This window comes from Ranitomeya imitator, chromosome 8 (genome assembly GCF_032444005.1).
Source record: "Ranitomeya imitator isolate aRanImi1 chromosome 8, aRanImi1.pri, whole genome shotgun sequence".
NCBI classification, from domain to species: domain Eukaryota; kingdom Metazoa; phylum Chordata; class Amphibia; order Anura; family Dendrobatidae; genus Ranitomeya; species Ranitomeya imitator.
Window position 1 is genome coordinate 107,755,769 of NC_091289.1, and position 19,509 is coordinate 107,775,277.

The window sequence follows — 19,509 nt, forward strand, 5'->3', positions numbered from 1 at the left end:
TTCCTGGAGCAGAACAATATTGTATCATACAATTATTAGGTTCTGTAGAAGGACGTAGATCTGGGTATTTATTATGATGGAATATAGGCTGAACTGGATGGACAAATGTCTTTTTTCGGCCTTACTAACTATGTTACTATGTTACTATGTAATAATCTTTGTTATTATACAATACACCAAAGCCGCTTCAGATCTTCTCCACAGTGCGATTGAGATTTGATGTCATTCTGTTTGTTACAACTGTAATATGCTGCTGTTGTTCCAAGTGACCATACTCTTAAAAGGATTTTCCATCCTATCTTAATAGGACAGCCGCCACTTTATGATAAATGGTGATCTGATTACTTTTCCTAAGAAAGAGGGTCTACAGTGCTGGATTGGTTCTGCAACTGAGTGACTGTTTTGTCCCTGCGGTGGTTCTCCGACTACTAGATGTGCATAGACCTATGGTGTGGCTCCTTTGGTGGGTACGGGGCCAGCTACAGCTTCTTATGCAGCTAAATGGCTGGGAACACTCTTGTTCAGTTTGAACTCAGAAAGGTTTGTAGTGCTAAAGCAGCTCTGCATTCCCTTTATTTTCAGGATCAGTGGGGGCTCCAGAGGTAAGACCCTCGTCAATTATGAAGTGGTGGCATTTACTAGCAAAATATGGGGAAAACTCTTAATATTTTCTTCTGTCCTTTGGATGCCATCCTTAGACTGAATGTAGAGACTTGCACCTGCATAGGTATCCAGTGTGGTGGGAAGATGATTAGAATACTGATAAACTGCAAAATTAGAGTTTATTAGGGACCTTCTTTAAAAGCCAATATTTCACTCCAAGGTGAACCTACAACAAAAGTAATAACACAAGCAAATATTATCCAAAATGAAGTCCAACAGGAATATAAATATTAAAGACCAAAATGCTTAATAAAAAAGGATGCAACTGCAAACTAACTGGCATGCATTCAAGGTAGACTGCTCCAATGTTGGACCATGAGAACGCAGCACAGGTCTGGATACTGACAATTATTGGCCATTTATGCTTGCCAAACTTACATTGGATGTAACACTACATGTATAGCTCATTTTATTATACTGACATTTCTTATACGATTCTATAGACAATAGTCCTCTGTAGCCTTTTCTGTACTGATCAGATGACTTGGTCCTCAAACTAGTCACTCCAAGATGCCTTCTATATCATATAAAATATTGGATGTTGTCGTTCTAATTGCCTGCAGATAACCCTCCTGGATTTTGGGGGTATGGGTGCAATCCATACCTGGGGGGTATTTGATGCACAAACATGAGGTGACTCTTGGTTAAGGTTATTTTCAGAAGTTCTACTGCTTATGAGGGTACCACGAATTGCTTCTTCGACTACATGACATTGTATACCCAGTGATTTATTTGATTTGGAGATATTGGCCATTACTTTCTTGTTTTTTGTGCCAATTAATGGATCTGTTTGTGTGGACTTATGAACTTGGCCTGGGAAAAATTCAGTCATCGTACCAATGGATCTAGTATGACACATGCGGGTAGCCTTTCTTGTGATCCCTCTGCTACGAGGTTCTCTAGAAGACTTGTGTAATGGTAACTCTATAACCGTCACCACATCTTCTTCTAATAAACTTTGCTCAGAATCAACATCAACCAAATCGGAAGAAGAAGCAATGGACACGGATTTTGTATTAGGACTCGAAAGAGATGGTGATCGAGCGTATAAATGATCAAAGCGATCAATTCCAGCAAAGCTGCTCATTGGTCTCTCATCTTTTTTGACACTTTTGGATTTTGTGGTTTTATTGACACATGACTTTGATGGAAATATGGTTGGGAGGGCATTTTTTTTCAAACATCGAGTTGTTCCTCTGACTTCGTAACAGTCAAAACTAAAGTGTTTGGAGCAGATACGAAAGGCTCCTTTTGCACTACTGAAAATTTTTTGGCACATGGCATCTAAATCTCCGAAGTCTTGCTGTGCCTCTAGCAGCCATCTTTTAATTATATTTATGTCTCTTGGAAAGGAATGCAGAACTAAATCAGGATCTTTAATCTTCCAGGAGCTGTTACATCCATTCACAATGCACGACGGCATACTGTAAGGAAAAAACATACATTTTAGTACCTCAATTCACAATGATAGAACAATGGAGACAGCAGTTTAGACCTTGTAAAAGTAATATATTAATATATCCGTTTTCTTCCTCTTCTCTCGGTATAGTTGGGACATTAAGAGAAAAAAACAGAGCCAGATTTTATTTTGCAGGGTGAGTATTTGTGACCAGAACTTGATTTCTGGGCAAGACCACCATAAGATCTATGTGCCTATTTCCAAAGCACATTACATGCAATTGTTGGGTACAAAACTGGGATCTACCACTCTTAGAAAACAGCGTCACTGTTGTCAAGTAACCTCTGCATCTTTCAATAAGCCTGGGAACCCACATATATTCCAAAATTCTGAAAACTGCTACTCTCTACTATAAGCCCATAATCTGTCATGGGTTTCATGGTGCTTTTCTGCTACTTAAAGAGAATCTATCAGTACGATTAACCCTTCTAAGTTGCCTGCATTGTCATAACGGTCATAGAAAACTGAATAAAATTGTAACTTGATATCTGTGATCCAATGTCTTATTCCAGAGATATCCATGTTTTCTTAATATGTAAATTAGCCGTTAACATCTATGAGCGTGACACTGCTCTCCCTGAGAATCTGCCTCCAAAACTTATTGCAAATAGAGTAAGTGCGAGACATGTAGATCGGGAGACCAGACGGTCAGTCTTTACATGTCTCACACTGATAACACCCCTTTCCTTTAGGGCTCGCTCACACGAGCATATACATTGGATCAGTGCGATCTGATGTTGTATCACCGTTACGGTATGGGATCACCGTTATGGCATGAAAAAAAAAAATTGCAGCATGCTGTGAGTTACTGCAGGAATCAAATTGCTCTTACCCACTGACGTCTATGAGTGCATGGAAAACATCAGCTTGTGGACTCACAGAATGGAGAAGATGTAGAAATCTTATTCTCTATCTTCTGCTCACCGGTGCTACGATTCTCTCATCCGAGAGTATTGGATCAAACTACGGTGACACTGGGCTCAGACTCTGATCAGAGCTTGAAACAAGTGTCAGTTACACAATCTATCAGAATCTCTTGCATGAGATAATCTACGCTTGTGTCACCCCGTTCTTATAGTAGGCTCTTGAGGCAGATTCTGATCTTAATAGCTCATTTACAAATTAAGAAAAATGTGGATCACTCTGAAATAAGACATTGCATTGCAGATATCAAGGTACAATTTTATACACGTTTCTATGACCTACATTCCCAAAGAGAGAGAACCTGTGGCAGTTTCTGAGTCCTTAATATTAATTCCATCACCTGTGTAATACTAAAGATATCCTGAAACATGACATGATGACTGGGGTTTGAGAACACTGCTGTACAGTTATGAAAACCATGCCTTGACCACTTTTCCTGTGATTAGGCTGCCTGCATCTAGGGCAATGGCTGTCTCACTTCTGTGGGTAACATGGTGATCATATCAATATTCATTTAGAAACTAGCAAGGGACACCTCCTGCACCATGGTCATCATTTCAACATTCACTTAGTAACTAGAAAGGGACACCCCCTCTACAGCACTGCGGTCCATATGGTGTTTTCTCATCATATACAGTACCATGCAAAACTCTAGGGGTGTGGACAAAATCCTTTAAAGTAAGAATGATTTCAATGGTAGAAGTATTGATAGTTTATTTTATCAATTAACAAAATAAAAAGTGGATGAACAAAAAAATAAATAAAAATCAAATCAATAATTGGTGTTACCACCATTTGCCTTCAAAACAGCATCAATTCTTCTAGGTACTTGCACACAATTTTTGAAGGATCTTGGCAGGGAAGCTGTTCGAAACATCTTGGAGAAATAAACCACAGATCTAACCCCAACACACCCCTAACCCTAATCCCAACCCTAACCATACCCCTAACCCTGACACACCCCTAACCCAACCGTAAACGTAATCCAAACCCTAACCCAAGCTTTAGCCACAACCCTAACCCTAACTTTAGCCCCAACCCTAACTTTAGCCCCAGCAATAACTTTAGCCCCAACCCTAACCCTATCTTTAGCCCCAACCCTAACCTAATGGGAAAATGGAAATAAATAAAAAAAAAATATTTTTCCCTAACTAATGCGGTGATAATGGGGGGTTTGATTTACTTTTTATAGCAGGTTTTTATGATTGGCAGCTGTCACACACTAAAAGATGCTTTTTATTGCAAAAAATATTTTTTGCGTTACCACATTGAGAGCTGTAATTTTTCCATATTTTGGTCCACAGAGTCATGTGAGGTCTTATTTTTTGCGGGACAAGTTGACGTTTTTATTGGTATCACTAGATGGTGGCCCGATTCTAACACATCGGGAATTCTAGAATATGCATGTCCACATAGTATATTTCCCAGCGACGCAGTATATTGCCCAGTCACGTAGTATATAGCAGAGCCACGTAGTACAGTTATATGAAAAAGTTTGGGCACCCCTATTAATCTTAAGCTTAATGTTTTATAAAAATAGTTTTTTTTGCAACAGCTATTTCAGTTTCATATATCTAATAACTGTTGGACACAGTAATGTTTCTGCCTTGAAATGAGGTTTATTGTACTAACAAAAATGTGCAATCTGCATTCAAACAAAATTTGACAGGTGCATACAGTGGGGCAAAAAAGTATTTCGTCAGTGAGCAATAGTGCAAGTTCCACCACTTAAAAAGATGAGAGGCGTCTGTAATTTACATCATAGGTAGACCTCAACTATGGGACACAAACTGAGAAAAAGAAATCCAGAAAATCACATTGTCTGTTTTTTTAACATTTTATTTGCATATTATGGTGGAAAATAAGTATTTGGTCAGAAACAAACAATCAAGATTTCTGGCTCTCACAGACCTGTCACTTCTTCTTTAAGAGTCTCCTCTTTCCTCCACTCATTACCTGTAGTAATGGCACCTGTTTAAAATTGTTATCAGTATAAAAAGACACCTGTGCACACCCTCAAACAGTCTGACTCCAAACTCCACTATGGTGAAGACAAAAGAGCTGTCAAAGGACACCAGAAACAAAATTGTAGCCCTGCACCAGGCCGGGAAGACTGAATCTGCAATAGCCAACCAGCTTGGAGTGAAGAAATCAACAGTGGGAGCAATAATTAGAAAATAGAAGACATACAAGACCACTGATAATCTCCCTCGATCTGGGGCTCCACGCAAAATCCCACCCCGTGGGGTCAGAATGATCACAAGAACGGTGAGCAAAAATCCCAGAACCACGCGGGGGGACCTAGTGAATGAACTGCAGAGAGCTGGGACCAATGTAACAAGGCCTACCATAAGTAACACACTACGCCACCATGGACTCAGATCCTGCAGTGCCAGACGTGTCCCACTGCTTAAGCCAGTATATGTCCAGGCCCATCTGAAGTTTGCTAGAGAGCATTTGGATGATCCAGAGGCGTTTTGGGAGAATGTCCTATGGTCTGATGAAACCAAACTGGAACTGTTTGGTAGAAACACAACTTGTCGTGTTTGGAGGAAAAAGAATACTGAGTTGCATCCATCAAACACCATACCTACTGTAAAGCATGGTGGTGGAAACATCATGCTTTGGGGCTGTTTCTCTGCAAAGGGGCCAGGACGACTGATCCGGGTACATGAAAGAATGAATGGGGCCATGTATCATGAGATTTTGAGTGCAAACCTCCTTCCATCAGCAAGGGCATTGAAGATGAAACGTGGCTGGGTCTTTCAACATGACAATGATCCAAAGCACACCGCCAGGGCAACGAAGGAGTGGCTTCGTAAGAAGCATTTCAAGGTCCTGGAGTGACCTAGCCAGTCTCCAGATCTCAACCCTATAGAAAACCTTTGGAGGGAGTTGAAAGTCCGTGTTGCCAAGCGAAAAGCCAAAAACATCACTGCTCTAGAAGAGATCTGCATGGAGGAATGGGCCAACATACCAACAACAGTGTGTGGCAACCTTGTGAAGACTTACAGAAAACGTTTGACCTCTGTCATTGCCAACAAAGGATATATTACAAAGTATTGAGATGAAATTTTGTTTCTGACCAAATACTTATTTTCCACCATAATATGCAAATAAAATGTTAAAAAAACAGACAATGTGATTTTCTGGATTTTTTTTTCTCAGTTTGTCTCCCATAGTTGAGGTCTACCTATGATGTAAATTACAGACGCCTCTCATCTTTTTAAGTGGTGGAACTTGCACTATTGCTGACTGACTAAATACTTTTTTGCCCCACTGTAAGTATGGGCACCCCACCAGAAAAGTGACATTAATATTTAGTAGATCCTCCTTTTGCAAAAATAACAGCTTCTAGTCGCTTCCTGTAGCTTTTAATGAGTTCCTGGATCCTGGATGAAGGTATTTTTGACCATTCCTGTTTACAAAACAATTCCAGTTCAGTTAAGTTTGATGGTCGCCGAACAGGACAGCCCTCTTCAAATGATCCCACAGATGTTCAATGATATTCAGGTCTGGGGACTGGGATGGCCATTCCAGAACAGTGTAATTGTTCCTCTGCATGAATGCCTGAGTAGACTTGGAGCGGTGTTTTGGATCATTGTCTTGCTGAAAGATCCATCCACTGTGTAACTTCAACTTTGTCACTGATTCATGGACATTATTGTCATGAATATGCTGATACTGAGAGGAATCCATGCGTCCCTCAACTTTAACAAGATTCCCGGTGCCGGCATTGGCCAAACAGCCCCAAAGCATGATGGAACCTCCACCAAATTTTACTGTGGATAGCAAGTGTTTTTCTTGGAATGCTGTGTTTTTTGGCCGCCATGCATAATGCCTTTTTGTATGACCAAACAACTTAATCTTGGTTTCATCAGTCCACAGGACCTTCTTCCAAAAAGAAATTGGCTTCTCCAAATGTGCTTTTGCATACCTCAGCGGACTCTGTTTGTGGCGTGCTTGCAGAAACGGCTTCTTTCGCATCACTCTCCCATACAGCTTCTCCTTGTGCAAAATGCGTTGTATAGTTGACCGATGCACAGTGACACCATCTGCAGCAAGTTGATGCTGCAGCTCTCTGGAGGTGGTCTGAGGATTGTCCTTGACTGATCTCACCATTCTTCTTCTCTGCCTTTCTGATGTTTTTCTTGGCCTGCCACTTCTGGCCTTAACTTGAACTGTACTTGTGTTCTTCCATTTCCTTACTATGTTCCTCACAGTGGAAATTGACAGGTTAAATCTCTGAGACAGCTTTTTGTATCCTTCCCCTGAACAACTATGTTGAATAATCTTTGTTTTCAGATCATTAGACAGTTATTTTGAGGAGCCCATGATGCCACTCTTCAGAGGAGATTCAAACAGGAGAACAACTTGCAAGTGGCCACTTTAACCCCTTAGTGACGGAGCCAAATTTTTGAAATCTGGCCAGTGTCACTTTATGTGGTAATAACTCTTCAACACTTCAACAAATCCCAGTGATTTTGAGATTGTTTTTTCGTGACACATTATACTTTATGATAATGGTAAATTTAGGTCAATATGTTTTGTGTTTATTTATAAAAAAAATATAAAAAAATTTAGAAAAATGTTAAAAAATTAGCAATTTTTAAAGTTTGAATGATTACCGTATATACTCGAGTATAAGCCGACCCGAGTATAAGCCGACCCCCCTAATTTTGCCACAAAAAAACTGGGAAAACTTATTGACTTGAGTATAAGCCTAGGGTGGAAATGCAGCATTTACCGGTGAATTTCAAAAATAAAAATAGATCATTCTTGCCCCATAGCTGTGCCATATAGTGCTCTGCACCGTTCATTATTGCCCCATAGCTGTGCCATATAGTGCTCTGCACCGTTCATATTTCCCCATAGCTGTGCCCTATAGTGCTCTGCACCGTTCATATTTCCCCATAGCTGTGCCCCATGTAGTGCTCTGCACCGTTCATTATTGCCCCATAGCTGTGCCCCATATAGTGCTCTGCGCCGTTCATTATTGCCCCATAGCTGTGCCCCATATAGTGCTCTGCTCCGTTCATATTTCCCCATAGCTGTGCCCCATATAGTGCTCTGCACCGTTCATATATCCTCATAGCTGTGCCCCATACAGTGCTCTGCACCGTTCATATATCCTCAAAGCTGTGCCTCATACAGTGCTCTGCACCTTTCATATATCCTCATAGATGTGCCCCATACAGTGCTCTGCACCGTTCATATTTCCCCATAGCTGTGTCATATAGTGCTCTGCACCGTTCATTATTGCCCCATAGCTGTGCCATATAGTGCTCTGCACCGTTCATATTTCCCCATAGCTGTGCCATATAGTGCTCTGCACCGTTCATTATTGCCCCATAGCTGTGCCATATAGTGCTCTGCACCGTTCATATTTCCCCATAGCTGTGCCATATAGTGCTCTGCACCGTTCATATTGCCCCATAGCTGACATATAGTGCTCTGCACCGTTCATATTGCCCCATAGCTGTGCCATATAGTGCTCTGCACCGTTCATATTTCCCCATAGCTGTGCCATATAGTGCTCTGCACCGTTCATTATTGCCCCATAGCTGTGCCATATAGTGCTCTGCACCGTTCATATTTCCCCATAGCTGTGCCATATAGTGCTCTGCACTGTTCATATTGCCCCATAGCTCTGCCATATAGTGCTCTGCACCATTCATATTGCCCCATAGCTGTGCCATATAGTGCTCTGCACCGTTCATATTTCCCCATAGCTGTGCCCTATAGTGCTCTGCTCCGTTCATATTTCCCCATAGCTGTGCCCCATATAGTGCTCTGCTCCGTTCATATTTCCCCATAGCTGTGCCATATAGTGCTCTGCACCGTTCATATTTCCCCATAGCTGTGTCCCATATAGTGCTCTGCATCGTTCATATATCCTCATAGATGCTCCACATATATCTGTGCCATTGCCGCTGCTGCTGCAATAAAAAAAAAAAAAAGTCATACTCACCTCTCTTGCTTGCAGCTCCCGGCGTCCAGTCCCGATGTCTCTCCGCTCTGACTGATCAGGCAGAGGGCGCCGCGCACACTATATGCGTCATCGCGCCCCCTGACCTGCACAGTCAGAGCGGATAGACGCCGGGAAGATGGAGCGGCGCCCGGCGACTGGAACGTGGACAGGTAAATATGCGATACTTACCTGCTCCCGGCGTCCGGCTCCTTCTCCCGGACAGCTGTCTTCGGTGCTGCAGCTTCTTCCTCTATCAGCGGTCACCGGCACCGCTGATTAGAGAAATGAATAGGCGGCTCCACCCCTATGGGAGGTGGAGCCGCCTATTCATTTCTCTAATAAGCGGTCCCACGTGACCGCTGAACAGGGGAAGAACTGCAGCACAGAAGACCGTGGGATGGCAGGGGGAGCGCCAGGATTGCTGGAAGCAGGTAAGTATGCCTCAGCGCCCTCTCCCCCTCACCCGCCGACCCTGCCGCCCACGTTGACTCGAGTATAAGCCGAGAGGGGCACTTTCAGCCCAAAAATTTGGGCTGAAAATCTCGGCTTATACTCGAGTATATACGGTATCCCTTTAATCCAGATGGTCATACCACAGCAAACCATTAATAAATAACATTTCCCACATGTCGGATTTATATCAGCACCATTTGTAAAATGTTTTTATTTTGTTTGCATTTTAGGAGGTTTAAAAATGTAGCAGCAATTTTTCATTTTTTGAAGGAAATTTACAACATTTATTTTTTTAGGGAACTATCCATGTTTGAATTGACTCTGGGGGTCTCATATATTGGGAAACCCCCAAACGTGATACCATTTTAAAAACAGCACCCCCTGACATATTGAAAACTGCTGTCAGGTAGTTTATTAACCCTTCAGATGCTTTTCAGGAATTAATGCAAAGTGGTATGAGAGAAATGAAAATGTGTATTTTTACCACCTAAATGTCGGTAACTTCTGAACAGGTTACAACACCCGTCAGACTCTAAGGCCGCTATTTGGTCATGAATTGCCATCGCAAACATCAGGACCACAAAATCATAATCTGATGGCACCATTTGGTATAAAAAGGAAGCCCTCACACTCTGTTAACCATTTATAATGATGTAGTCACTATTGACAGCAGCATTTAAGGGGTTAAACATATATGTACGATGCCAACACTGATCGTCGCTGATACAGCAAGTTGTCAGCTATAGTGGACAGATGACAGCTGCTGGATTGTCACCTGTATGGGGAGGATATTCTCTTATATCTCAGGTCAGGTAAAAGACGTATTGGCTGTCATTAAGGGGTTAAGTAGCTTTTCTCATGATTGCATACACCTGGCTATGAAGTTCAAAGCTCAATGAAGTTAGAAAACCCAAAAAAGTGCTTTAGTAAGTCAGTAAAAAGTAGGTAGGAGTATTTAAAACAAGAAAATGATAAGGGTGCCCAAATTTATGCACCTGTCAAATTTTGTTTGAATGCAGATTGCACATTTTCTGTTAGTTCAATAAACTTCATTTCAAGGCAGAAACATTACTGTGTCCAACAGTTATTAGATACAGTGGGGCAAAAAAGTATTTAGCCAGTCAGCAATAGTGCAAGTTCCACCACTTAAAAAGATGAGAGGCGTCTGTAATTTACATCTTAGGTAGACCTCAACTATGGGAGACAAACTGAGAAAAAAAAATCCAGAAAATCACATTGTCTGTTTTTTTTACATTTTATTTGCATATTATGGTGGAAAATAAGTATTTGGTCAGAAACAAAATTTCATCTCAATACTTTGTAATATATCCTTTGTTGGCAATGACAGAGGTCAAACGTTTTCTGTAAGTCTTCACAAGGTTGCCACACACTGTTGTTGGTATGTTGGCCCATTCCTCCATGCAGATCTCCTCTAGAGCAGTGATGTTTTTGGCTTTTCGCTTGGCAACACGAACTTTCAACTCCCTCCAAAGGTTTTCTATAGGGTTGAGATCTGGAGACTGGCTAGGCCACTCTAGGACCTTGAAATGCTTCTTACGAAGCCACTCCTTCGTTGCCCTGGCGGTGTGCTTTGGATCATTGTCATGTTGAAAGACCCAGCCACGTTTCATCTTCAATGCCGTTGCTGATGAAAGGAGGTTTGCGCTCAAAATCTCACGATACAAGGCCCCATTCATTCTTTCATGTACCCGGATCAGTCGTCCTGGCCCCTTTGCAGAGAAAAAGCCCCAAAGCATGATGTTTCCACCACCATGCTTTACAGTAGGTATGGTGTTTGATGGATGCAACTCAGTATTCTTTTTCCTCCAAACACGACAAGTTGTGTTTCTACCAAACAGTTCCAGTTTGGTTTCATCAGACCATAGGACATTCTCCCAAAACTCCTCTGGATCATCCAAATGCTCTCTAGCAAACTTCAGACGGGCCCGGACATGTACTGGCTTAAGCAGTGGGACACGTCTGGCACTGCAGGATCTGAGTCCATGGTGGCGTAGTGTGTTACTTATGGTAGGCCTTGTTACATTGGTCCCAGCCATCTACAGTTCATTCACTAGGTCCCCCTGCGTGGTTCTGGGATTTTTGCTCACCGTTCTTGTGATCATTCTGACCCCACGGGGTGGGATTTTGCGTGGAGCCCCAGATCGAGGGAGATCAGTGGTCTTGTATGTCTTCCATTTTCTAATTATTGCTCCCACTGTTGATTTCTTCACTCCAAGCTGGTTGGCTATTGCAGATTCAGTCTTCCCAGCCTGGTGCAGGGCTACAATTTTGTTTCTGGTGTCCTTTGACAGCTCTTTGGTCTTCACCATAGTGGAGTTTGGAGTCAGACTGTTTGAGGGTGTGCACAGGTGTCTTTTTATACTGATAACAAGTTTAAACAGGTGCCATTACTACAGGTAATGAGTGGAGGAAAGAGGAGACTCTTAAAGAAGAAGTTACAGGTCTGTGAGAGCCAGAAATCTTGATTGTTTGTTTCTGACCAAATACTTATTTTCCACCATAATATGCAAAAAAATGATAAAAAAACAGACAATGTGATTTTCTGTATTTTTTTTTTCTCAGTTTGTCTCCCATAGTTGAGGTCTACCTATGATGTAAATTACAGACGCCTCTCATCTTTTTAAGTGGTGGAACTTGCACTATTGCTGAATGACTAAATACTTTTTTGCCCCACTGTATATGAAACTGAAATAGCTGTTGCCAAAAAAAACAATTTTTATAAAACATTAAGCTTAAGATTAATAGGGGTGCCCAAACTTTTTCATACAACTGTATATTGCACAGCCCACGTAGTATATTGCCCAGCCACGTAGTATATTGCCCAGCCACGTAGCATATTGCCCAGCCACGTAGTATATTGCCCAGCCACGTAGTATATTGCCCAGTCACGTAGCATATTGCCCAGCCACGTAGTATATTTCCCAGCCACGTAGTATATTGCCCAGTCACGTAGCATATTGCCAAGCCACGTAGTATATTGCCCAGCCACGTAGTAGATTGCCCAGACACATAGTATATTGCCCAGCCACATAGTATATTGCACAGCGACGGAGTATATTGCCCAGTCACGTAGTACTGTATATAGCAGAGCCACGTAGTATATTGCCCAGCCACGTAGTATATTGCCCAGTCACGTAGTATATTGCCCAATCACGTAGTATATTGTCCAGCCACGTAGTATATTGCACAGCCCACGTAGTATATAGCCCAGCGACGTAGTATATTGCCCAGTCACGTAGTATATTGCACAGCGACGGAGTATATTGTCCAGGCACGTAGTAAATTGCCCAGCCACATAGTATATTGCACAGCGACGGAGTATATTGTCCAGGCACGTAGTATATTGCCCAGTCACGTAGTATATTGCCCAGCCACATAGTATATTGCACAGCACCCGAGTATACAGCACAGAGCCACATAGTATAGAGACTTAACCCCTTCCCGACCCATGACGCCACGTAGGCATCATGAAAGTCGGTGCCAATCCGACCCATGACGCCTATGTGGCGTCATGGAAAGATCGCGTCCCTGCAGATCGGGTGAAAGGGTTAACTCCCATTTCACCCGATCTGCAGGGACAGGGGGAGTGGTAGTTTAGCCCAGGGGGGGTGGCTTCACCCCCTCGTGGCTACGATCGCTCTGATTGGCTGTTGAAAGTGAAACTGCCAATCAGAGCGATTTGTAATATTTCACCTATTATAACTGGTGAAATATTACAATCCAGCCATGGCCGATGCTGAAATATCATCGGCCATGGCTGGAAATACTAATGTGCCCCCACTCCACCCCTCCGATCGCCCCCCCAGCCCCCCGATCTGGCCGGTACACTGCTCCGGCTCCCCTCCGTCCAATCACCCCCCCTGCACTCCGATCCACCCCCCCGGTGCTCCGTTCCACCCCCCCGTGCTCCATTCCAGCCCCCCGTGCTCCGTTCCACGCCCTCCGTGCTCCGTTCCACCCCTCCCGCGCTCCGATTCCCCCCCCCCCGTGGTCCCCCCTCACCCCATCATACTTACCGATCCAGCCGGGGTCCCGTCCGTCTTCTCCCTGGGCGCCGCCATATTCCAAAATGGCGGGCGCATGCGCAGTGCGCCCGCCGAATCTGCCGGCCGGCAGATTCGTTCCAAAGTGCATTTTGATCACTGAGATAGATTATATCTCAGTGATCAAAATAAAAAAAATAATAAATGACCCCCCCCCCTTTGTCACCCCCATAGGTAGGGACAATAAAAAAATAAAGAAAATTTTTTTTTCCACTAATGTTAGAATAGGGGTAGGGTTAGGGGTAGGGTTAGGGTTAGGGGTAGGGTTAGGGCTAGGGTTAGGGCTAGGGGTAGGGGTAGGGTTAGGGTTACGGCTAGGGTTAGGGTTTCGGTATGTGGACACGTATTCTGGTCCTCTGCGGATTTTTCCGCTGCGGATTTGATAAATCCGCAGTGCTAAACCGCTGCGGATTTATGGCGGATTTACCGCGTTTTTTTCTGCGCATTTCACTGCGGTTTTACAACTGCGATTTTCTATTGAAGCAGTTGTAAAACCGCTGCGGAATCCGCACAAAGAAGTGACATGCTGCGGAATGTAAACCGCTGCGTTTCCGTGCAGTTTTTCCGCAGCATGTGTACAGCGATTTTTGTTTCCCGTAGGTTTACATTGAACTGTAAACTCATGGGAAACTGCTGCGGATCCGCAGCGTTTTCCGCAGCGTGTGCACATACCTTTAGAATTAGGCTATGTGCACACGGTGCGGATTTGGCTGCGGATTCACAGCAGTATTCCATCAGGTTTACAGTACCATGTAAACATATGAAAAACCAAATCCGCTGTGCCCATGGTGCGGAAAATACCGCGCGGAAACGCTGCGTTGTATTTTCCGCAGCATGTCAATTCTTTGTGCGGATTCCGCAGCGTTTTACACCTGTTCCTCAATAGGAATCCGCAGGTGAAATCCGCACAAAAAACAGTGGAAATCCGCGGAAAATCCGCAGGTAAAACGCAGTGCCTTTCACCTGCGGATTTTTCAAAAATGGTGCGGAAATATCTCACACGAATCCGCAACGTGGGCACATAGCCTTAGGGTTAGGGTTGGAATTAGGGTTGTGGTTAGGGGTGTGATTAGGGTTATGGCTACAGTTGGGATTAGGGTTAGGGGTGTGGGGGGGTTAGTGTTGGAGTTAGAATTGAGGGGTTACCACTGTTTAGGCACATCAGGGGTCTCCAAACGCAACATGGCGCCACCATTGATTCCAGCCAATCTCGTATTCAAAAAGTCAAATGGTGCTCCCTCACTTCCGAGCCCTGACGTGTGCCCAAACAGTGGTTTACCCCCACATATGGGGTACCAGCATACTCAGGACAAACTGCGCAACAATTACTGGGGTCCAATTTCTCCTGTTACCCTTGTGAATCTAAAAAAATGCTTGCTAAAACATAATTTTTGAGGAAAGAAAAATGATTTTTTATTTTCACGGCTCTGCGTTGTTAACGTCTGTGAAGCACTTGGGGGTTCAAAGTGCTCACCACATATCTAGATAAGTTCCTTGGGGGGTCTAGTTTCTAAAATGGGGTCACTTGTGGGGGTTTCTACTGTTTAGGCACACCAGGGGCTCTGCCAACGCAACGTGACACCCGCAGACCATTCCATCAAAGTCTGCATTTCAAAAGTCACTACTTCCCTTCTGAGCCCCGACGTGTGCCCAAACAGTGGTTTACCCCCACTCATGGGGTATCAGCGTACTCAGGAGAAACTGGACAACAACTTTTGGGGTCCAATTTCTCCTGTTACCCTTGGGAAAATTAAAAAATTCTGGGCTAAATAATTATTTTTGAGGAAAGAAAACGTATTTATTATTTTCACGGCTCTGCATTATAAACTTCTATGAAGCGCTTGGGGGTTCAAAGTGCTCACCACACATCTAGATAAGTTCCTTTGGGGGTCTAGTTTCCAAAATGGGGTCACTTGTGGGGGGTTTCTACTGTTAAGCCACATCAGGGGCTCTGCAAACGCAACGTGACGCCCACAGAGCATTCCATCAAAGTCTGCATTTCAAAACGTCACTACTTCACTTCCGAGCCCCGGCATGTGCCCAAACAGTGATTTACCCCCACATATGGGGTACCAGCGTACTCAGGAGAAACTGGACAACAACTTTTGGGGTCAAATTTCTCCTGTTACCCTTGGGAAAATAAAAAATTGCAGGCTAAAAGATCATTTTTGAGAAAATAATTTTTTTTTTTTTTTCATGGCTCTGCGTTATAAACTTCTGTGAAGCACTTGGGGGTTCAAAGTCCTCACCACACATCTAGATTAGTTCCTTTGGGGATCTAGTTTCCAAAATGGTGTCATTTCTGGGGGATCTCCAATGTTTAGGCACACAGGGGCTCTCCAAACGTGACATGGTGTCCGCTAATGATTGGAGCTAATTTTCCATTTAAAAAGCCAAATGGCGTGCCATCCCTTCCGAGCCCTGCCGTGTGCCCAAACAGTGGTTTACCCCCACATATGGGGTATCAGCGTACTCAGGACAAACTGGACAACAATATTTGGGGTCCAATTTCTCCTATTATCCTTGGCAAAATAGGAAATTCCAGGCTAAAAATCATTTTTGAGGAAAGAAAAATAATTTTTTATTTTCATGGCTCTGCGTTATAAACTTCTGTGAAGCACCTGGGGGTTTAAAGTGCTCAATATGCATCTAGATAAGTTCCTTGGGGGGTCTAGTTTCCAAAATGGGGTCACTTGTGGGGGAGCTCCAATGTTTAGGCACACAGGGGCTCTCCAAACGCGACATGGTGTCCGCTAACAATTGGAGCTAATTTTCCATTCAAAAAGTCAAATGGCGCGCCTTCCCTTCCGAGCCCTGTCGTATACCCAAACAGTGGTTTACCCCCACATATAAGGTATCGGCGTACTCGGGAGAAATTGCCCAACAAATTTTATGATCCATTTTATCCTACTGCCCATGTGAAAATGAAAAAATTGAGGCGAAAAGAATCTTTTTGTGAAAAAAAAGTACTTTTTCATTTTTACAGATCAATTTGTGAAGCACCTGAGGGTTTAAAGTGCTAACTAGGCATCTAAATAAGTTCCTTGGGGGGTCTAGTTTCCAAAATGGGGTCACTTGTGGGGGAGCGCCAATGTTTAGGCACACAGGAGCTATCCAAACGCGACATGGTGTCCGCTAACGATGGAAATAATTTTTCATTCAAAAAGTCAAATGGCGCTCCTTCCCTTCCGAGCCTTACCATGTGCCCAAACAGTGGTTTACCCCCACATGTGAGGTATTGGTGTACTCAGGAGAAATTGCCCAACACATTTTAGGATCCATTTTATCCTGTTGCCCATGTGAAAATGAAAAAATTGAGGCTAAAAGAATTTTTTTGTGAAAAAAAAGTAGTTTTTCATTTTTACGGATCAATTTGTGAAGCACCTGGGGGTTCAAAGTGCTCACTATGCATCTAGATAAGTTCCTTGGGGCGTCTAGTTTCCAAAATGGGGTCACTTGTGGGGGAGCTCCAATTTTTAGGCACACGGGGGCTCTCCACACGTGACATGGTGTCCGCTAAAGAGTGGAGCCAATTTTTGATTCAAAAAGTCAAATGGCGCTCCTTCCCTTCCAAGCCCTGCCGTGCGCCCAAACAGTGGTTTACCCCCACATATGAGGTATCAGCGTACTCAGGACAAATTGGACAACAACTTTCGTGGTTCAGTTTCTCCTTTTACCATTGGGAAAATAAAAAAATTGTTGCTAAAAGATAATTTTTGTGACTAAAAAGTTAAATGTTCATTTTTTCCTTCCATGTTGCTTCTGCTGCTGTGAAGCACCTGAAGGGTTAATAAACTTCTTGAATGTGGTTTTGAGTACCTTGAGGGGTGCAGTTTTTAGAATGGTGTCACTTTTGGGTATTTTCAGCCATATAGACCCCTCAAACTGACTTCAAATGTGAGGTGGTCCCTAAAAAAAATGGTTTTGTAAATTTCGTTGTAAAAATGACAAATCGCTGGTCAAATTTTAACCCTTATAACTTCCTAACAAAAAAAAATTTTGTTTCCAAAATTGTGCTGATGTAAAGTAAACATGTGGGAAATGTTATTTATTAACTATTTTGTGTCACATATCTCTCTGGTTTAACAGAATAAAAATTCAAAATGTGAAAATTGCGAAATTTTCAAAATTTTCGCCAAATTTCCGATTTTATCACAAATAAACGCAGAATTTATTGACCTAAATTTACCACTAACATGAAGCCCAATATGTCACGAAAAAACAATCTCAGAACCGCTAGGATCCGTTGAAGCGTTCCTGAGTTATTACCTCATAAAGGGACACTGGTCAGAATTGCAAAAAACGGCAAGGTCTTTAAGGTCAAAATAGGCTGGGTCATGAAGGGGTTAAAAAAATAAATAAACATATACTCACCTTCCGAAGGCCCGTTGAAGTCCTGCTATACTCACCCTCCGCCACCTTTCCCGCTCCTCGCCTCGCTCCCGGGACCGCTCCATTGCAAGCGGCAGCTTCCGGTCCCAGGGCTGGTATGAGCAGGACCTGTGATGACGTCGCGGTCACATGACCGTGACTTCATGGCAGGTCTTTGTCGCACACCAGTCCTGGGACTGAAAGCTGCCAGGAGCGAGACGAGGAGTGGGAAAGGCGGCGGATGGTGAGTATAGCAGGTTTTTTGGTTTTTTTTTAAATTATTTTTAACATGACATTTTTACTATTGATGCTGCATAGGCAGCATCAATGGTAAATAGTTGGGGACACACAGGGTTAATAGCAGCGGTAACGGAGTGCGGTACCCGTGGCCCGTTACCGCTGCCATTAACCCTGTGTGAGACATGACTGGAGGGGATTATGGAGCGGGTGCCGTGCAGTGAGTGCAGGGGAGTAGCTAATCGGACTGTGCCCGTCGCTGATTGGTCGCGGCAGCTATGACAGGCAGCTGCCGAGACCAATCAGCGAATGAATAACCGTGACAGACAGAAGGACAGACAGACAGACGGAAGTACCCCTTAGACAATTATATATATAGATTTTCGGGCACATGGCATTTTTTGATCGCTTTTTATTCTGATTTTTGTGAGGCAGAATGACCAAAAACCAGCTACTCATGAATTTCTTTTGGGGGAGGCGTTTATACCATTCCACGTGTGATAAAATTGATAAAGCAGCTTTATTCTTCAGGTCAGTACGATTAACGCAACCTCATTTATATCATTTTTTTAATGTTTTGGCGCTTTTATACAATAAAAACTATTTTATAGAAAAAATAATTATTTTTGCATCGCTTTATTCTGAGGGCTATAACTTTATATTTTTTCGCTGAGGACGCTGTATGGCGGCTCATTTCTTGCGGGATAAGATGACGCTTTCAGCGGTACCATGTTAATTTACATCCATCTTTTTGATCACGTGTTATTCCACTTTTTGTTCTGCGGTATGATGATAAAGTATTGTTTTTGCCTAGTTTTTTTTTACGGTGTTCACGGAAGGGGTTAACTAGTGGTTTTTGCGGGACAAGATGACGTTTTTAGCGGTACCATGTTTATATCCGTCTTTTTGATCGCGTGTTATTCCACTTTTTGTTTGGCGGTATGATAATAAAGCGTTGTTTTTTGCCTTTTTTTACGGTGTTCACTGAAGGGGTTAACTAGTGGGACAGTTTTATAGGTCGGATTGTTACGGACGCGGCGATACTAAATATGTGTACTTTTATTGTTTTTTTTATTTACCGTATATACTCAAGTATAAGCTGACCCGAGTATAAGCCGACCCCCCTAATTTTGCCACAAAAAAATGGAAAAAACGTAATGACTCGAGTATAAGCCTAGGGTGGGAAATGCAGCAGCTACCAGTAAATGTCAAAAGTAAAAATAGATACCAATAAAAGTAAAATAAATTCAGACATCAGTAGGTTAAGTGTTTTTGAATATCCATATTGAATCAGGAGCCCCATATAATGCTCCATAAAGTTTATGATGGGCCCCATAAGATGCTCCATATTAAAATATGCCCCATAT

General features: G+C 43.0%; 1 protein-coding gene across 1 annotated transcript in view; it reads right to left on the minus strand.

Moving 5' to 3' along the window:
- Positions 1-1,041: 1,041 nt before the first annotated feature.
- Positions 1,042-19,509, minus strand: part of LOC138647913 (uncharacterized) — a 29,212-nt gene continuing 10,744 nt past the window's right edge. The window contains exon 2 of the mRNA XM_069737272.1: positions 1,042-2,087. Coding sequence (XP_069593373.1) covers positions 1,181-2,086 — 906 coding nt within the window. The 5' untranslated portion in view covers position 2,087 and the 3' untranslated portion in view covers positions 1,042-1,180. The remainder of the gene's footprint in view (positions 2,088-19,509) is intronic.